Genomic DNA, 21,241 nt, shown 5'->3' with positions numbered 1-21,241 from the left:
AAATGTACCATCTTGAAATATCACTCAATTTTGTTAGAAAAATTAGGCCCAAATCAAAAACAGTAATTCTGGATACACAATTTTTTGGTGTAAGAAGTATTTAACAGTCCAATTTATTAAAAGAGACAAAATAAATGTATTTTAATAGCTTTTAGTTATTCAAATTTACATACTATCAAGCCCCACCCCCTCCACTATTTGAAATTTTTAGTTTCCCTTTTAAATGGATTCACTAAGTGCCCTTTTGTCTGGTACCAACTGTCCTCAAATAATAACCTCTTGCATACCTCTTTGTTTCCACATCACCTAGCATACAGCAGGAACCTAATAAATGTTTTTTAAATTAATAATTACAGTGCCTTCTCTGCCTCTAATCTCGGTTCCTTTCGATTCAATTACCACATTGACACCCACACTAAAATTCTTCAGTACATCCTCACCAGCCTCAGGGGGAAAAACCCAACTCCTTAGCATGCTTTACAAAATCTTTAGAATCTGGTGCTGCTCTATTTGCTTTTCTACTCAGGCCACATTTAACTATTGTCATTCTCCAAATGCCCCATAATTTCCTCCTGCCAAGTTTTATTATTCCCTCTGTTTGGAATTGTCCATCCCCACCAATGGGAAGGCAGGCTCCTTCTCCTTTTTCCACACAACCCACTGTATCTGTATTTAGCTGCTTCCCAACTTGTTGTAAGCACTTATTATAAAAAAATTTATTGAGCCCTGGCCAGCTTGGCTCAGCGGTTAGAGCGTCTGCCTGCGGTCCGGAGAGACCCGGGTTCGGTTCCCGCTAAGGGCACGTACTTCGGTTGCAATTTGTCCCCGGCCCTGGTTGGTCATGTGGGTGGCAGCCACTCGATGTGTCCCTTCACGTCGATGTTTCTCTCTCTCTCTCCCTTCCTCTCTCTCCCTCCCACTCTATCTGTACAAAAAATGGAAAAATATCCTCGGGTGAGGATAAAAAACAAAAAATTTATTGATAAAAGTAATATAATCACATTAGAGAAACATATAGGAAAAGTAGGGGAAATAGGAAAAACGTACATGCATATGTATGTGCATGAGTATATACAGATATATGTATATCACAATATCATCCTCCTTACAGAGTCACTGGGATCATTTTATTGTACAGTTGACCCTCAAACAATGTGGGTTTGAACTACTCAGGTCCACTTATAGGCAAATTTTTTCAGTTGACCTGCGCAGTTCAAACTCCTGTTGTTCAAGGTTCAGCTCTGTGACTTGGAATCCATGGACATAGAGGGCCCACTATAGTCTGTGAATTTTGGATTGTGCAGGAGATCTGTTCCCCTAACTGTTGCATTGATCATAGGTCAATCATTTATCCTTCTAAGATTTTTTTCATACGCACATATTTTTACATCATACATTCAGTTTGGTTAGAGTCATATAGGAAAATCAAAGGGAATTATGATCTAGCTACCTGCCCTTTAAAAACAAAACCAACATTATACAATATGCATTTCTTCTCGTAACCCTAGCCACCATTTTTAACGGTTACATAACAGCCCAACAAATAGATATGTTACAGTATACTACCTAACCATTCCAATGTTGTTGTTGAATATTTAGGTCTCCCTCCTTTTTTTTTATTATTTTAAGTAAGAGAGAACTCACCACCTTCATATACACAGCTTTTCCATATTTTGGATTGGTTTATTTCCTTAGAATAGATTACCAAGAATAATAGATGTTATAAGTTAAACATATTTGTTCTTTTGGCTCATATTAGTTAGGAGGAATATATATACATGTATATATGATGTTTCAATTTCACTTCCTCTAATTATTAGTGATGCTAATTATTTACTATTTATTTCCTCTTTTGTGAATTGTCTGTTCCTATCTTCTACCTATTTATCTGAATATTAGTGTTTTAAAAAGTCAAATTGAATAAAGTTTTAACTCTTTCTATATTTGCCTCTTATGGTAAAATTTTAGCTGTAAAATAAAATTTCATTGCAGAAAATTTGAAAACTAGAGAAATATATTTTTAAAATATCAATAATTCGCCCTAGCCGGTTTGGCTCAGCAGTTAGAGTGTCTGCCTACGGATCAGAGAGACCGGGTTCGGTTCCCGCTAAGGGAACTTATCGTGGTTGCAGTTTGTCCCCAGCCTTGGTTGGGTTGTGTGGGAGGCAGCCACTTGGTGTGTACCTTTCACCTCGATGTTTCTCTCTCTCTCTCCCTCCTACTCTATTTGAACGAAAAAAATGTCCTCGGGTGAGGATAAAAAAATAATAATAAAATATCAATAATCCTGCCATCCTAACATAATCACTATTATCATTACATCTAATTTTTCCCCACACCTATGTGGTTTACAAAGTTGTAACTGCAGTGTACATATAATTTTAAAACATACTTTTTCATTAGCACATAAGTATTTTTCTGAAATGCCCTGTAGTCTTTATAATTATTACTTAAAATAATAGCATAATAATCCATGGAGAGGATTCACCATTTCCTTATTGCTAGACATTCACGTTATTTATTTACTTTTAAATACATAACACTGATAAATACCTTCATACAAATAGTTTTTTCTATATTTTGAATTGTTTTCTTAGAAAACATTCTTAGGAGTAGGCTTACTACATAAAAGAGTATTAACACATGCAGGCTTCCAAATCGCTTTCTTAAGGGTTGAACCAAATGGCACTATTACTAGTAAACTGAGTACCATCTTCTTCAATTATGTTAACTACAGACTTAAAAAGAGGCTACCTCGTTGTTTTAATTTACATTTCTTGGTTGGTAGTGATTAACAGTGTCCCACATCTTCCAGTTGTACTTAACCTCTTCGGCAAGTTGTCTAGTCATGTTTTTTGCCTGTATTTCTTCCTATATATCATATTATATGAGTACCTTAGAAAATGCAAACCTATCAAGCTTCATCATGTTTACTTTAACTATGTCTTTTCAGTATATGTTTAGGTTTTATTTTTTAAGTGGCCACAAAAGTTTTAAGTTATTTTGGTTTTGAAATTTTTATACAGTCAAATTTGTTGATCCCATCCTTCATGAGTTTCCTCTCTTACTTCCTAAAGCTTAGAAAACTATTCCCCTTCAGAGACTTGATAAATATTCATTCATTCTAGTTTTTTCAAATTTGCTTTTTCATATTTAACTCTTCAATCCAGCTGCCACTTACTTGAGTTTATTACAGGAGATGAGAGCATAAATGCTCCAAGCTGTCACAACAGCGTTTACTGAACAATCCTTTGTAACAGATTGAATTCTCATATGTAACTGTCTCTTTGGGGAGTTTACCATAATATCATCTGTCATATCTTCTACCTGTGGTATCACTGTTTTCATTATTCTAGTTTTGTATGTTTAATATATAATAGCATTAGTCCCTCATTAATCTTCCTTTGCAGAATCTTCTTTGAAAATCACTCTTCTTTAGCTTTCAAACCTAATTATTGCTGTCTTACCTCTGTGATATGAATTCTTGAGGGAAGAACTGGTTTATTTCATTAAAACAGATTGCTAGGAATAATATTACTAGGTCAAGAGGTATGAACAAAATGTTTCCCCCACTCTTATTTCCAAAGTTTTTAAAAAGAATGCGCCAGTTTCATTATAACCCTGCCAGTATCTGGATATTTTTGAAGTAAAGATCATTTTTCAAAAGTGTCAGGGGGGAAAATATACCACATTTCAATTTATACACCTCTGCTTATTAGTGATGATAAACATATACTTGACATATAGTAGCTTCTTAATCAATCCATGTTGAATGAATAAAAGGCATGTATGAATCTATACATGTATTTGGGGATGGAAAAATATTGTGGTTATAAAAGATAAATGTTGACTAGATGTAAGTTTGTGGGCTAAATCTCTGTAGTCCATCTGCAGAGAGGTTCTAGAGGTATCAAGAACCCCCTGAATTGGGACAATCAATCCCTAGAAACACTCTATAATTTACATTTTTACCACATGTGTGTCTGTTTCGAAGTAGGACCATCTGAAAGCTGTCTGAAATAGTTATAATGATGGTGTGTGTGTATGCCCACACCTACACACAGCCCAGAAGGAGCCATGACTGGCTTAAGATAGAGTGTTCTTCCTTTGGCAGCAAAACAGTGGTAAGAAGTATCAGGTATCTCGGTATTCCCCTGGAAACTGACCCAGGCCCTAGCAGGCCTTAAGCAATGAATTTAAATACATAAGCTCCTCACTATACCATTTTTGTGTTCTTTGTTTTTGTTCTAGAATTGTGGTGCCTAGTACTATGCTACGTTGTGTAGTACCAATAAAATGTTGCATCTTTCTTGCTTGTTTTCCAAATTCAGTATTGATGAATCGACTTCTGATGTAGCATTAGAAAGGTATTCTCATAAATTACAAACATTAAAATTTATTTTAATAAAATAAATACATAAGCTCCTCCAAGTGCCACATTCAAACTAGATCAGACTCACAGGACCAGGCATTTTCCATGAAAGCACACTGTTCTCTTCAACTTGCTAAACACAAGAAGGCATATAAGCCCCTGACTCAGGGAAATGCTCTTCCCCCTTATCTGTAGCTTGAAGGAGAGGTCATTTTTTTTTCTCTTTGGGATTGCAGCAAAAGCTAGCCAAAGGCGGGCTGTTTCTCTTTGTTTTTAAGGCCATTTAAAACTTCTTGCTAAACACTGGTTCTCTTAGCTCTATCAACTCAGTAGATTTTAGTAGTAAACTTTCTCAAGGACTTCCTTGGTTATGAAATCTGTCGATTTGGTGAAAAGAATTCCATGTTATTATATTAACCTGCATATGCTGAATGTGTGCTTAAGATTTTATTCTGAAAAAACAAAGTGCTGTTTTGTGGAGACTCAAGGACACTGGAGACTATCAAGGTCATGACCGGTAGTATGAACAACTGGTGTATTTAGCACATTGTTTAATTCAGAGTTTTACAAACCCTTCTTCTCCAACGTGTATTAAGTACTACAGACATATCAAGCAAGATGCCAAATGCTGAATGAGGCCCAGCAGTCCTTGTCAGATACAGAGTATAGCTGTTTCAACTGCTGACTACTAAGCTGGTGATACCTAATTCTCAGCTGCTACTTTCCTTGGAGAAGGCAGCATGAGCCTCCTTCTTGATTCTTCAGCCTGTTGTTTTAAATCTATTCTCATCAATTGTCCACCTATTTGAAAATGTTTGTTACATCTTTCAAGACCTAGTTGTATAATGAACTTTTTCTAAGACCTCCTATGATTAATTTCTCCCTGATGCTAAATTTCTTCAGCTCATACGTATATTCAGTTGGTACCAAAACTGATGTTGCTCCCTAGTTATTCCAGTTTTGTTAATGTTTCTAGAGTATAAATTCCTTGAAGAGAGGGATTTCCAGAAAGATGAAAAGGAATTTTGAGATTATATCCTTTGCCCTGCACATTTTCCCGATGAAGAAACTGAGGCCTAAAGAGATTAATCTGTCCTAGTCAGTTAGCAAAGTTCGCAGAAAAAGCCTAGGGTCCTGACTTTCAACAGTTCACTTTCCACTATACTATGTTATCTATTTCACTTGCATCTCTTCAGAATGTCTAATAAAGTGCTAATATATAGACAGGTCTCTCAATAAATGCAAATACAATAAGCACATGAGCTTACATAACTGAAGAACCGACTCGAGGAAAGAGGCAGAAAGCAGAAAGGTCATTTTCTTACTTCTTTGCATGATGCCACCCTCCAGACCAGTTAATCGCTACTTTGCACATTCCATCAATCAGGCACTGGGCAGCTGTGATTGTAGCCCCTCCCACAGCTGCTGCGTAGTCAAATATCCCTTCAGTAGCTGGGCAGTCATAACCTTTGGGCAAACATCAAAATAGCTTGTTAAAAGATGAATTGGAGAAAGAGAAGGTGTGATATTGTGATTTATATAAGAAATATATATTCTATGTTTGTCCCCATTTCTGGTAGAGTTCCAAAAACTCTTGGAATTTCGTAAGTGATGAGAGCAATTGATAACGGTGTCTTTATCAAGACACCTACATAACATAACAAGTAGACCACACCTACAGATGGGGGCTGGTTGCCAGTGGAACCAACCATGTGATTGGAGGGTTGGAAATTTCAGTCCTACTCTCTGACCTCCAGTGAGGGGAGGGGAGCTGGAGATTTAATTCAATCACCAACTTGTCAGTGATTTAATCACCCATACCTATGTAATACAGTCTCTATAAAAACCCAAGAGCAGAGGGTTCAGAAAGCTTCCAGGTTGATGAACATGTGGAGATTTGTGGAAAGTGGCACACTTGGAAAAGGCATGGAAACTCTGAATCCTCTCGCCCATACCTTGCCCTGAGCATCTCTTCTATTTGGCTGTTCCTCATTATAGCCTTTTACAGTTGACTCTAACCACACAGTAGTTCCATCCTGCGCAGTTGAAAATTCATGTACCAGCTTTTGAGTCCCGAAAAACCTGTACTAATAGACTACTGCTGACCAGAAGCCTTACCAATAACATAGTCAGTTAACACATATTCTGTAAGTTATATGTATATATACTGTATTGTTACAATAAAGTAAGCCAAAGAAAAGGTTATTAATAAAATCAGAAGGAAGAGAAAAAATATTTTACAGTATCTATTGAAAAACATCCACATATAAGTGGACCTGCACAGTCCAAACCTGTGTTGTTCAAGGGTCAACTGTATAATTACCAGGTAATCTAGAGAGTAAATGGGTTTCCTGAGTTCTGTGAGCCACTCTAGCAAATTAATAAAACCCAAGGAGTGGGTCAGAAGTACAGGTAACAACCTGGGCTTGTGATTGTCATCTGAAATGAGCAGCAGTCTTGAGGGACTAAGCCCTTTATCTGTGGAATTTGATACCATCTCCAGGTAGATAGAGTCAGAATTGAATTGTAGGACACCCAGCTGGTGTCATGAGCATTGCTTAGTGGGGTGGGGGGTAAACCCCTTCTCCACACATTGGAATTGGGTCCAGAACCCTATTAGGAGGAATAGGTTGAAGTACGACAACAACGTACCCAAGCAAACGAGAGAAACATCTCCAATACTGGGAAAAGAATGCTTTCAAGTGTTGAGCTAGAAAGGCTAAACCTTCAAGATTAACTAGTCACACCCTACACATGGAGATACTGAAGTCTAATAGGAGATATGCCTTATCTATAGTCACAAAGGGCAGGCCTGGGACACGGGTTTCTTGCCCCCCTCCAGTCCAGTTCTACTAAACCATGTTGTTTCTCTAAATTATCCTATTAACCACTTCCAATTTTTTTTAAATGCAGCTGTTTAATGAGAGATAAAGTAGAAAAAGTAGCCAGAACATAAATCTGTACTCAAGTTAAAATGTATGGTAACAGGACAGTTAAACTCATATACATGCAGTCAGACCCAAGCAAGTGAAAGATTTTCCTCCATCTGATCCATCATTCAGTTCTGCTCAACTCAGACGGTTTGCTTGTTAAGTGAAATGTATGTGGTTAAACTGAGAGATCAAGTTTGTGGTGAACATATTAGTTCTTAATTAAAAAATATTAAAGACCAGCATGCACGTTATAAAAGAGAGTAAGTAGTTCTGATCTATAGATGAAGGTTGTATATCTCCCACCATTGATCGGTAATGACATTACCTAGGCCATATTCTATGGAGTCTGGATGGTCGTCATCTCCTTCTTGGCTGACCTTCTGGAGATGTTGCAGATAGGCATCAGTGTGGAAGGTGGCCATCTCCTCCATGGAGGCCACTTTGGGCTTAACTATTCTAATAATAACAGAACAAAGAGATGTGAGTGAGTCAGATCCAGAAGCTGGCAGCAGGAAGCAGTAATCTGAGCAGAAATACAACTCCTAGTTTCTGGTTCCAGGGGTGGAGTAATAAACATGTTCTGTTCTTCCACTGCACTGTACAGTCTTCATTTCTTCACATCTATGCAATGGCTCCATCAATGAGGGTGAGAGGGTAGATTTTTCCCGTGAGTTTATGGGTAGTAAAGTATATTTACGTTAAATAATCAGGTCTTGGACAAACATGATTCTGTGAGTTACAACTTTCATGACAAACCAGTAGGCTGAGACTTTTTCATTTGAATCAGCTCCTAATTGGACCATGTGATCCTTTCAGCTATATTTTTACTTTCATAGGCAGCTGTGTTATGAATTTTGGATCTGAAGTCAGAGAACTCTATTCCTGCCCTAACTCTGTACTTACCAGCTCTATAACCTCAGGTAAGAAGACTCTTCTGTAGTTCAGTTACCTCATCTGTAAAGTGGGGAGATCTTATGGAACTTATGTGAAGATTGAATTATACCATATATTAAAATGCTTTGGGGATAATTATCACTGTTAATATTAAAGGATAAAAAAGGCAACTGAAAACATACAAGTTCCTGTGCTTGGTCCCTCACACCTGTCTCTGAGGGGAAGGAGAGGATGGACAAACAGTTGGACCTGGGCTTCACCCAGAAGCTCCCAACCACCTCCTCATAAGAAGTGACAAACAGGAGTGACTGAGAGAATACAGGATGCTAAGCCAACCACAGGACTTAGCACCTCTAACCTCTATCTGCCTACTTATTCCCCAGTTCCTCCTCCTGACTCCACCACTGCCACTACTGCTCTCTAACCCTGGCCACTCAAACGGTGGTCTATGGACTGACAGCAGCATCACCTGGGAGCTACTTAGAAAGGCAGCACTTCAGCCTAACTTCAGACCAACTGAATCAGAATTTGTATTTTAACAAGGTAATTTATATGCATATTAAAGTTAGAAAAGCAATAACCTTGACACCACAGGGAGTCAGTAATGTTTTTTGTTTTTTTTTAACGTTTGCTGATTCGGAACAGGGCCGGGAGTTTCTTCCAAATTAGTATGACTTTTCAGGCTACAACAATCACCAAACAGGCCAGAAGAATCCTGAGGCTCAGCCTCAAAAAGTAAATATATATAGCCAAGATTGAAGGATTTGATTCTTGCTCCTTCTTCAAGAAAATATGTCTACATCCTTGGAGGTGACAAATCTGCCCATTCAAATAAAAATTTTTAGTTTCTGTTTCCCAGCCCTAACAGCTCCCTCTTCTAACAATCTTCTTCTTATTTAACAAATGTTTACTGAAAGCCTCCCTGAATAACCGACAAGGAAATGTGGCAGTTTTGCTTTGTTTTGGTTTCTTGTCTCAGTTGTTGAAATATTAAATGACTTTAATGAAAGGCATGTAGTTTTTATGTTTATCAAATATATGGGTTAAAAAATGGTTGAAAAAACATTCCTAAAGAAGGTACTCAATAAATGATTAAGTTAATAATAAGAATAAAATTTGAAAGCCTGGTACAGTACGTCTGGGAGAGAAATGAGGCGTGCCACACTAACAGGTGTAAACAGACAATTATTTGGCCAGAAAAGTCATAAATAATCCTACAAGTGTCAGGGTTATATTTACTCTTGAAATGACCAAAAATGAGGGCTTTTTTTTTTTTTAAAAAGATGTACTTAGCTCTGTGCCTGGTCACAGGAGTTTGCTTTGGTTTTGACTTGTGTGTGGGCTCACTGATTAAAATTTGGTGGTGGTTATGGGGTGTCTAAAAGTCTTAAGTTGAATCACACCCTCAGATCTGACTTAGAAAAAAAAAGATCCAAACCAGAACACCTTTTACCTGGACACCTATTTTTTAGTACCCAAATGTACTCACCTCAAAATCTCCACAAGGGATCTATCCCCAGGATACTTTCTTTTCAATTTATTTTTATTGAATTTACCGGGGTGACATTGGTCAATCAAATTATATAGGTTTCAGGTGTACAATTCTAGACTGCATCATGTGTATATTGTATTGTGTGTTCATCAGGATGGTTTCCCTCTCGCAGTCAAGTCCTCTTTGAAATGGATCTGAAGTGCTTCGGGCACTCTTGTCAAGTTTTCTTAATTGCTAAAAAGCTTTTACAGGCAAATTACAAACCCTGTGGATCACAAAAAGCTTTAAAAGAAGGACCACTCTCCCTAATTAGTCCCATTGTGAAGCAGGATGTTAAGGCTAGGACCACCTGGGTTCGGGGCTTTGTTCATGAAAGATAACTTACCTCATTTGCTTAGGGAGTGAATATGCTTCAATCAAAGAATGTACCATACTGGCCTAAGAAAATTAGCAGAAAGAAAAGAAAGGGGAAAAAGCAGAAAGGAGTCTCTTAATGTTTAATTCACACACACTGCGTCGACTTCATCACCCTGAACAAAGGAATGAACTTTTAGCCTCCCTCCCTCGGTTTTACTTAACAGTTACCATGCACTTGAGGCATTATGGATACAAAGTCTCTAAGTCGCGGAGGAGAATGCTGCCGGGCCGGATCGAGGCGCTGGACCACTTTTCTCCTGCAGCTTCTTCTCCACGACTTCAGGGACCCCTTACAGTGGGGACACCACCCGTCAGTGCCATCCCCGAACCCTCCGCACCCCGCCCCCACCTGTGCCCGCTGGGCGCCCGGCTGAGAAACGCTGCGCTCTCAGAAACCGTGAGGGAACACTTCCTCCATCGCCTGGTACAGTTGCCCAAATTACTGCTGAAGATTCCCCCAGCCCAGTACCTTCTTCGCTCCCCAATGCCCTCCCGTCCACCCCGCCCCACCCCCACCCTTCCGCCACCGCAAAAGCCCATGGTCTTTCATCCCAACCTCTCTTACCCGTTTGGGGACTTTGGCCAGGGAGTCGCACATGCTGACATACTCGGGACTGTAGATGTACACCGGGGGCAGCGACTGCCCACTGTCCGCAGGTTCCTCGGGCTCCTCCATCTTCCACTTCCAGCCGTTCCGGAGCCACCATCCGGATCCGGCGTTTTTCGGACTCAGCCCGGGCTCCGGTTCCTGCTCCTCTGATCGGCCGCAGCGGTGCTACCCGGTCAACATTCCCTCCTAATTTTGCAGATCGCCAGAGTCACTGTCCTCGCTCCCCATCCAACTGAAGACATGCATAGGCCTTCCCAGGCCAGAGCCCCTTCAGTTAGTGACCACAGTTCAAAAACGGGAGGTAGGCAGATATAAAAGCCCAGATAACTGCCAATTAGGATCGATGTTTTATGGCACAAAAAAGCACGGTCAAAACTAACCATCCTTGTTGCCCTACGGGGCCATTTGAGATGAGGTCAGACCAGCTTCAGAGCATGCTGGGAGATGTAGTTTCCAGGAGTATGAGAGGCGGAAGAACTGGGGCTAATTACTAAAATAGCCCAAATTTGTTCTAGCGCTAAAATAAATAAATAAATAAATAAAGCCACGACTCTTTATGAATTGTTTCAATCTGAAAATACACCCATGTAAACTGTTAAAAACATACACAACGTGGGCACCAAGGGCACCACCCAGCTACATTAGAGTGACTTTTTTGGTGGAGGACCAATTAATGCTACAAAGGGTTTGAAAAGTTTACACTTTCCTGTAAATTCTGTGCCTCTGTGCCCTCATTGCTTTTCATCACCTGTCCATGTTGATGTAAGAGTTAACAATCTCATATGTACAGATAAAAGTATCTGCTTACACCTTTAGTGCACATGCTGTCAAATTACTCCTTGAAAACTCATGTGCCTAATGGTGTAAGCAGATACTTTCAGTGATGTTCAGAGACCAGTTATCTTCCTCCCTCCCTTTGCTTTTGCAGCTCTTGAAAGGTTAGGAAAATATGTTCAGTTTCATGTGAGGGTCCACATTAAAGAATATGCTGAAGCAGTTTTAGAATTACTATCGGTATTTCCAAGTTCCTAAGGGACCCTATGTGCTAATGAAAGCTGGTCAATGCCAAAGCCTGAACTGACCTACTAACAGCCTTCAGACAACCCAATATCCTCACCTTCTTCAAAATATACCTTGCTTTTAACTCTCCAAACCTTTATTGAGCATTGTGATGTAAACTTGTATATATTATCTCATTTTATCCTTGCAACAGCCCTATGAAGGAGGTTGCAATACACCATTTTACAGATGCAGTTTAGAGAGAAAAAAAATAACCGTTCAAAGTCACACACTTAACAAACAGAAAGCAGAAATTCAAAACCAGGAAGATTTTGAACATGCCCTTTACTGTATAAACTTTCTTCCTCCAAGATGACTTTGTGTTAAATCTAAATTTGTTCCACCATCCATTTAGTATCTCCACAAAGCTTAGTATTCTGCAAATGTTTCTTTTCCCTGTGTGTGTTCTTTAACTAAAATGTAAGCTCTCGTGCTTTTTATATTTTCCCATAGCAACTAGTTTAAAGGTCTGCAAAAATTAAGTCATTTATCAAACATTTATCTGACATCTGACTAAATCTAAGGTACAGATGAGTATTCAATCCTCAAGATAAATTACAATATGATCTCTGCTCCCAGGGAATTTGCATTCTTATAGAGATGAGACAAATACCCCAAAAACCTATATGCAACACAGAGTCAGATAATGAATGTAGGATTACTTAATAAATAAGCATCAAGTACTCAATAACTAGTCCTTAAATGGCAACTGGGATTCCTACTCAGCGTCATTAGAGGGAGTCTTAGCAGATGGGCAGGATTTTACTTGATGAAGATGGGAGCCAGGAAAGGGCATACAGGGTAGAATCAACAGCACAAGCAAAAATACAAAGGAAAATATTTCTAGTCTAGTTTAGGTGAAGGGGCTGGATCATGAAAGGTTTCAAATGCCAGGCTAAAGATAACAGACTTCATCCTGTGGCAAATGGGGAGACATTTAAACAGAAATATTTATTTTAGAAAACGATTTCTACAGCAGTGGTATGTAGGAAAGATGGGCCATTGAAGGACTAGAGGCAAGGAGAGTGCCACAATGGTCCAGATGGGAAGTAATGATGATTTAAACTAGGGTAGGGGCAACGGAAACAATGGAGAAACAACATACAGGGTAGGCTCAATAGGACCTCCTTACTACTTGGATATTGGTGACGGAGAGGGAGATGGAAGAGAGTCACTGAAAACTCTGAAATTTAAAGTCTAGTTGAAGACAAGGCTAGTAGTATCAATATAAAGAGGAAAACAAAAAGGAACAACTCATAGGGTAGAGCAGAATGAACATTAGTTTGATTTTTAAAATGTTAAAAGTGTTGCTTTTTCTACATTGGAAAGAGATAGCTAAAATCATCAGTGGGTGAGATAGTCAAGGGAACTACACTGGAATGTCTAAGAGTCACATCTTACTTGTTTGATCTGAAGCAATTTCCTTAAAGGCCAAGTGCCCATATAACAATGTTTGGCATTAGGCCAAACAATCCTTAATTTGGGGGAAAGTTTGCCCCCATTGTTGTCATCATCCCCATTTCACTACTGCATGAGTATTGCTAGCAGTTTGAGAATAGGTCCTTGGCTTTTAGGCCTAACCTTAAAAGAAATCAGACTCCTGCTAAATATAGGGTGACCATATCATCCAAACTGGGGAACTTTTGAAAGTGACAGAGAATGCTATTAATAATTATGCTGGGACAACAGGCATAAATGGGGACTGTCCTGCGCAAACCAAGACCTAAGGCAGCTCAAGTGTACTAGGAGATGAAGACTAAATGTGGAAAACACTGAACCTCTATGGCATTAGTACAGGTACTAGGCATTTGGTAAATGCAAAAGGGGATGGTAGAGGTTTTGTGAGCTGTGGTTAAAAACAACTTTTGCCCCACCAGCTGCATAAAATTCCCAGAATGTAGTAAAACCTAATTAACCAGGATGGGCCTGTAGTGACTGTTCATCCTTACTGGGTAAACCCTCTTTGATTACACAAAAGACTAATGAGTAATACAAACAAGAATCTGCTGAATATTTATAGTACTTAAGAGAACAAATTGTTCTTAGAGACTTCCAGTAGGGCATAGCTGTTAATGCTGAGTAAAAATCAGTCTCATTCATTCATCAGAACAGGTTCCCTAAAGATGTCAATAAACCCAGCTGAATTCAGTGAGCCTAGATTAAGCGGGTATTTGAATGGTAAAACTGCATTTTTTATATTTATTATATATTATATAATGTACATGTGATTTATGTATTAATAATTTTCTACTTGGACCCAACTAATGAGCTTTGACTGTAGTGTGTAACTAGTGTACATAAAAGAGTCATGAAACAACTCCAATCACAAAAACACATGATAAGTTTTATACACTGGCACCAGATGTGATTTAATCAAAAATTCTATTTTTTATTCTATTTTAAAAACAAAAGTGCTTTTAAAGGAATCCAACATCTTTTAGTATCACATAAATGAGTAAAATACAAATCAAGTTTTCTAAAAAGTTGGTTTAAAAGTCATCAACATAGTGAGAGGGGAGCCTAGTGCTAGACAAGTTGGCAAACCCAGAGAAATGCAGCCATCAGTGTCAGTTCAGGCAAATTAGTGTGGGAGGCAGTGGTGGTTTCCACCTGTGCCACTACAGATGTACTCCACATGGTTGGGGCACACTTGCAGTTAGTGAAGACAAAATTGCAGAACAGGTTATAGATTACCTTTATACGTGACCAGAAAATCATATGAGCAGAAATCTGTGTTTCCGTTTTCTCTAACAGAGGTACTGAGAAGGCTGGCCATCTTCTCTTTGTTTCTATCTGTTTTCTATCACCCTGCTCTGCTCACTTATTCATGTGTACTCAAAAGACTGTCACTGGTTCTGTAAGAATTATTTAGGGTCCCCCATCTCCATCCCCTTTCTTGGAGAAAAAAGAAAAATCTGACGGGAAAGAGAGGATTGGAGTACGAAATTCTCTGATTGTAAGCAGGGAAATTAGGAGAGTCTTTACACATAAACCAGAAGGAAAGTGCTATGGACTAAATGTGTTCCTCCCAAAATCATATATTGAAGCTTTAATCCCCAATGCCACAGTAGTTGGAGGTAGGGTCCTTTGTCAGAGCTAATGAGGATTAGATGAAATCATGAGTGTAGAGTCCCCATGACAGAATTAATACCCTTTATAAGAGGAGGAAGAGAGCTCTGTCCCTGGACTATGTAAAGACACAGCAAGAAGGCAGCCATCTGTAAACTAGGAAGCAGGCCCTCACCAGACACTGAATCTGCTGGGACCTTGATCTTGGAGCTCTCAGCCTCCAGAACTGTGGGAAACACGTTTGTTGTTTAAGCCACCCAGTCTATGGTTTTTGTTACAGCAGCCTGAACTGAGATAGAAAGTTAGAAAACACATTATTCAAACAAGGCCGCCTAAACGTGGCACCAGGGAAGAGGACTTAACGATTCTTCCAATACCCTTTGTGTGTCAGCCCAAGGCCACAGTCACTGCCCCCCCCTCCCATCACCACCACAAACAACATTCATATTTGCATACTTATGTAGTCTTTCAACTGTCGCTACAGATATGCAGGCACATAAAAGTACTTATATTCAGGAAAGTTCCCATGTATGCTTAGACACACATAAATGCATTTGTGTTCAAGAAACGGATCTATGCCCACAGAGAGCAAGCGATATACCAACACTAGAATGAGGAAGTGAAAATGTAAGTGAAAGGGTTTATGAATAGATGGGAGGGCAGGGAATGAGGGGGTGGGTGTTGAAGAAAGTAAGTAGATGAATGAGAGAGAGATCAAGTGAACGCAAGGAAAGAGTGCTCAGTAAAGCATCCAGAGGCTGGACAATTGACTGCTGGATTCCTGTTTGCCAAAGACTGAGGCTTCAGTTAGTCTCTGTGTTGTGTGCTGGCCCACAAGGCTCTCTTCAGGGCACTTACCCACCTCTGATTCCCTCTGTGTTTCCGGGGTATATAATACACTACCCAGGCATCTTCTCTTCGGCCCCTTCCTCTCTGGAATTGGGCTCCTAGCTTCATTTCTCTGGGCTACTATGCATTTTCTGGTGCAAATACATCTCTGAGTCCCAGCAATCTTCACAAAAGTGAATTTGAGTATTAATACACAAATCCTGAACTGTATGCACTGGAGTTGCAGTTTTTGATATTTCACCAAAGGGAGACTAGAAATCATGTGTGCATATATAGAAAAGGCAAAAGCCAAAACAATAATTCTCCACAGGAAGGAGTATATCACTCAGTGCTCGGCATCACGTGAGTAAAAAGGGAAACTGTAATCTGCTACTCTCTTTTTCCAAGCAAAAGGCACTTGGAAGAAATATTTGCAATTTATAGCAATATGAAATGAAACAATTTAGGGTTTTACTCACTTGAAACCATGTCCCAAAGCACCCATCACTCATTCACACAAGGAAACCACACATAAGGAAAACCAAACCTGAAGAATACGTTATTATTAATACCTGTCCCTAAACAGCAGTTAGAAAACTAAGTGTGTAACAGGGCTAGACAATAAAAACACATGCGTAATTTTGTGACCTGTGCAATAATTAAGGCCCACAATGAAGAGCCTGAGTGAGCAAGGTTTCACTTGTTCTACAGTAGCTGGTTTAGCAGAAAAGGTCACTCTTCTTGGGAGTGATGAGTTGGAATGGGGTAGGGCGGGAGTGCTCAGACCATCACATTTCAGTTCCACGCACAATCAACCGAGGCAGGAGCCCACTGTCAAAAGGCTCCCGGTAGCCAGGTCCCAAGGGCCTCACTGCATGGCGCAGATGCTGTGGGGCAGGAACTCCTGCACGTAGGTGGCGGCTGCCTTGGAGAGGTAGGTCATGGTGCCAAACCTGCCACTGGGTGCACTGTCATATAGAAGAGTACAGATGCCAGATGCAGGATCCTTTGCCAACATACTGTCATCTGCGCCGAGGGTTTTCTGTTTGGTTTGTAAGGATAGGAGAACACAGGGGAAAGGGAAAATTATTGATCCTACTAATTAAAGTCCTGATTAGGATAACTCAGAGCCTCCCTCCCATCACCAACTAGTTGGATCTTAGGCTGTTTAGCCAGGACGGGATCAGGGTTAAGCAGTGGGTATGTTCTATACATTCATTTTCTACTAGACCCCAAAATCATATGAAATTATATTTAAAGGGTTAATTGTTTAGATTTTTGAAAATTAAATATAATTGTTAATTAAATTAGTTGTACCTATTAAAGTTCAAATGTTAATACTTACAAATCACCCTAGAACAGTGGTTCTCAACCTTCCTAATGCCACGACCCTTTAATACAGTTCCTCATGTTGTGGTGACCCCCAACCATAAAATTATTTTTGTTGCTACTTCATAACTGTAATTTTGCTACTGTTATGTTTTAGGCGACCCCTGTGAAAGTGTCATTTAACCCCCAAAAGGGGTCGGCGACCCACAGGTTGAGAACCACTGCCCTAGAGGGACTTTGGTCTGAATCTCTCTAATAGTACTGATTTCAGCTGTGTATTATTTTATCTTGCATTTCATCGTTATTACTTAGTAACTCGACTTAATTCAAATACACCATAATTTTCTAAACTAGAGTCTATGTATAAAAGGGATCACATTTCTGATACACGAACTAACTGCAACCCAGAATATTTAAAATTAGGGTTGTCCTAGAAAATCCTGGATGCTTTTACTTTCTTTTGCATTCCCCCATAGTGCCTAATAGAATAAAGCAGCTGCTACATGTTTTGGAAATTTTCCTATGGACAACAATGAACGTCCATCACCTTATGTGTTCCTACACTTAATGTAGGAAGCATTTGGAAGGCTTTCAATAAATTGTTTAGATTTGTAAAGTATGGTTAATTTTCTGGAAGAAAACTTATTAAGAAAGTAAGAAAAAGGTAGAATTAAAAGGTTCACTTTAATATTTTCCTATAGGTAAGCACCAAAAGCAAAACCAAACCAAAACTAAAGTAAAATGAAATTTTCTTTTTCTTAATAGTTCAAAAAGGATAGGACACCCAATAGTCTGTTATTAAGTCTTTATCACAACAAAAAGTAGTATGATTAAAAGTTTGAAATATGATGAAAAACATAAAAGCCTTCTGAGTTCTAGGCAATTTTACAATCGGACACAACCACAAAACACATGGTGAAAGACAGGTCATGTCACAGCCTACTTCCTTCGCAATCGGCTCAGAGCCACTACAAAAGGGGCCCAGAAAAGAGCTATGAGGAAGAGGGCACAAGAAAGTGACCCTGGCGTCATCAAGAGCTCTGAATGCAGTCAGGTTAATGCCAGACATTCCTTTTTGAGAAAACAACAGGTTTGCCTACCTGTTCTTGAAGGAACAAGTCATTGGCAATATGCACTATTTTTTCCACAGCAATAATGCTTCCAATACTATGAATTTCAATATCTGCCATCATGGTGAGGACAAGAATGGCTTCGACCAGGAGCTGGCGGTATTCTGGCTGAGGTACACGATTTAGGACCGACTCCACGTGAACGGAGAATTTAATCTCGCCTGGAGTCATCTGTGATAGAGAAAAAGAAAATCACTTCTGAAGAGCCCATCATCAGGAGGCATCAATCACCTATTCTGAAAGGCAGTAAAAACACTGTAGCCCAGAGCACAGCTTCAGGACCCTTTCAAGTAATTTAGTAAATTGGTTCAATCTTTTTGGAAGGCAATCTGGCATTGCCTAGAGAGTCATAAAAGTGTCGATGCCCTCTAACCCCAAATCGTATTTCTGGGAGTTCATCCTAACAAAATAATTCAAAAGAGAGAAAAAACCTCAATCCTATGTACAAGAGTGTGGCAGCATTATCAGTCACAGTGTAAAACTAGTCATAACCTAAATAATGTAAACAATGGCATATTATCGTATAGCAATTTCATGAGTTTTTATCCAGTCTTTCAAAAGAATAAATATAATGACCATGGATAAAGGAACAACCTAAACAGAACTTAAAATCATACATACATGATGATTAGATATATGTAAAGCATTAATATACTGTTATGTAAAAATGGGCCTGAAGAAATATAAAGTGATTTTAGGGTGAAGAGGACTGAGGAATAATTTTTGACAAAATAGTATTGCATATACAATTTAGGGTGGCAATGAAGATTTGTAATCTAAAAACCTTGGTTCAGGTGTTCTCTTTGTCAGTAACTAGTTCCATTACAATCTCCTCCTTAGCTATTTCACATAGTTGTGCGAAATTCAAATTAAAGAATGTATGAAGGTGCTTTGAAGTCTCTTAAAGGTACCAATCAGTTATGTATTATGATTAATTCTATTAACATTTCAATCTCACTTAAAAACACAGAAAAGACAAATAGAGGACACGGTGTTCTTTTTTATCCTCACCCAAGGACATTTTTCCACTTTTGTTCAGATATATAGAGTGGGAGGGAGAGAGAGAAATATTGAGGTGAAAGGGACACATCGAGTGGCTGCCTCCTGCATGACCCCAACCAGGGCCGGGAAAGAATCACAACCGAGGTACATGCCCTTGACCAGAATTGAACCCATGACTCCTTGGTCTGCTGGCCGATACTCTAACCACTGAACAAAACCGGCCAGGGACACAGTGTTCTTTATTAGAGGAAAGATCTATAGGCAAGAGTGAATCCTTGAAGCATAGCATCAGCTTTCTGTACCAACCCCTTCAGCCATTATCTGTAACTATCCAGTGTTTTTGAGAATTTTCTACTATCTCATCTTACTATTTGTAGCTTGCTAATTCTAACTTCTTTGTTGATTTTGCATAAAAGCTATTTCTTTAAAATTTCCCTTTTGTTTGGGCAAAAAGTAAAATATGAAAGCACCTGATAATCTATGTTTGTGGTTCATGGCAATGTTTTCCAACCATGTTTATATATCAAAGTCATTCTAAGGATGTTTTAAATGTACAGATGCTGGCTCTGGCCGGTTTGGCCCAGCAGTTAGAGCGTCAGCCCACGGACCAGAGAGCCCCAGGTTTGGTTTCCACTAAGGGCATGTACCTCGGTTGCAGTTTGTCCCCGGCTCGGCTGGGGTCGTGTGGGAGGCAACTAGTCGATGTGTCTCTCTCATATCAATGTTTCTCTCTCTCTCTTCCTCCCTCTCTCTCCCATTCTGAAGATGAATCCAAAAATGTCCTCGGGTGAGGATTAAGAAAGATAAAAAATAAAAGTACAGATGCTCAAAAACAAAACAAGTACGGATGCTCAGGCTCCATACCTGTAGTCTATCATTCACTAAATTGGAGATGAAGGTTTAGGTTGCTGTGACATATAGTTCGAGTAAGGACCACTGGTTTATCACCTAGTGGTCTAGTAGTCTACAAGCATCCTACTAGAGAATGGTGGGGATGAGAGGGATGCGAACATGAGAAGTCATTCATTCTTAGGTTTTTATCTTGTCTGCCCTCTCCAACTTTGGCAACACTCACATAAATCAGCCTAACTTAATCATTCAAAGAAGTTGTCTTTAAATAACTAATATAATACCTAATTATTCTCTAATTTTCCTGTTCTATTTGTTAAAAACATTCTCTCCTTTCTTAAAATGCATTTCATGTACAGTTGATTTATAAAAGCATAGATCTATTATTTTAAAAAGTGGTCACTGGAATACTTTAGTCAGAGAAGCTATCAATCACATAAATGTGAATGACACAGAATCTTACCTCTTTAGTGGTTGAAGAAGGAAGAACAAAACCTTCCACAGAAAGTCCATGACACTACAAAACAGCAAAAACATGTTGTCACTAAGGATATGTTGACAGCTGGGAGGCCGTAAGGAGACACTTCTAAGTGTGCTTTACAGGGTAGATGCTGAGTAATCACAGGCCACTGAAAGGCCCTGCAGCTCAAGTGTCATTGTGAAGTGGTTGCGATTACTATGTAGCAGGAAGCAGGGTTGGACTATAGGAGACCTAAGATTCATCTACCTAGATGGAACGTCTACCTTTGGCAACAGACTGTCCCCCAAGACTCAGAGACTGTGTGGGAGGATACCATACTCAGTCCCAGAGCAAACACAAATAGGCTTTCGGAAAGACTTTTTAGGCTGTAAAAAACAAACAAACCTCAAGATATACATTTACTGGCCATGCTCGGTTACTACATTTTGTAGTTAAGCATCCCCCATCAGCATTCCTAATCCCTTCACCCTGCTCTACTTCTTTTATACTACTTGTCACCTGTTAACATTCTACATAATTTACTTATTTATTATGTTTATTATTTATTGTTTCTCTCTCCCTCGTACAATATAAATTCCATAAGGTTAGAGATTGCTATCTGTTTTGCTCTTTGCCCAGTGTGCAGCAGGTGCTCAAGACATACTATATGAATGAATAATATTTTATCTTCCCCCTCCTCATCAATTCAATTACTAAAAACAAATAAGAATTAATGAATTGCCATTTTAGAAGTCAAATAAATCAAAACATTATATATTACACCACAGATACCTTCC

General features: G+C 39.2%; 2 protein-coding genes across 10 annotated transcripts in view; both read right to left on the bottom strand.

The window, feature by feature from the left end:
* HDAC8 (histone deacetylase 8) overlaps positions 1–11,066 on the bottom strand; it is a 234,713-nt gene extending 223,647 nt beyond the window's left edge. For 3 of the 8 annotated variants that reach the window (XM_036270915.1, XM_036270914.1, XM_036270916.1), the window contains exons 1-4: positions 10,674–11,065; positions 10,077–10,129; positions 7,631–7,761; positions 5,698–5,839 (exon numbers count right to left, since the gene is read on the bottom strand). In XM_036270915.1, the coding sequence (XP_036126808.1) occupies positions 5,698–5,839; positions 7,631–7,761; positions 10,077–10,129; positions 10,674–10,784 (437 nt within the window). In that variant the 5' untranslated portion in view covers positions 10,785–11,065. Of the gene's footprint in view, positions 1–5,697; positions 5,840–7,630; positions 7,762–10,076; positions 10,130–10,673 lie in introns of all 8 variants that reach the window. The other 5 variants (XM_036270913.1, XM_036270920.1, XM_036270919.1 and 2 more) reach the window with 3 other exon arrangements.
* A 4,023-nt stretch (positions 11,067–15,089) lies between these two features.
* Positions 15,090–21,241, bottom strand: part of PHKA1 (phosphorylase kinase regulatory subunit alpha 1) — a 119,373-nt gene continuing 113,221 nt past the window's right edge. For both annotated transcript variants that reach the window (XM_036271140.1, XM_036271141.1), the window contains 3 exons: positions 20,448–20,501; positions 18,104–18,304; positions 15,090–16,716 (listed from right to left, as the gene is read on the bottom strand). In XM_036271140.1, the coding sequence (XP_036127033.1) occupies positions 16,543–16,716; positions 18,104–18,304; positions 20,448–20,501 (429 nt within the window). In that variant the 3' untranslated portion in view covers positions 15,090–16,542. The remainder of the gene's footprint in view (positions 16,717–18,103; positions 18,305–20,447; positions 20,502–21,241) is intronic.

This window comes from Molossus molossus, unplaced genomic scaffold (genome assembly GCF_014108415.1).
Source record: "Molossus molossus isolate mMolMol1 unplaced genomic scaffold, mMolMol1.p scaffold_m16_p_2, whole genome shotgun sequence".
NCBI lineage: Eukaryota > Metazoa > Chordata > Mammalia > Chiroptera > Molossidae > Molossus > Molossus molossus.
Note: the sequence above shows the minus strand (reverse complement) of the source record. Positions and strands in the feature narration are given on the sequence as shown.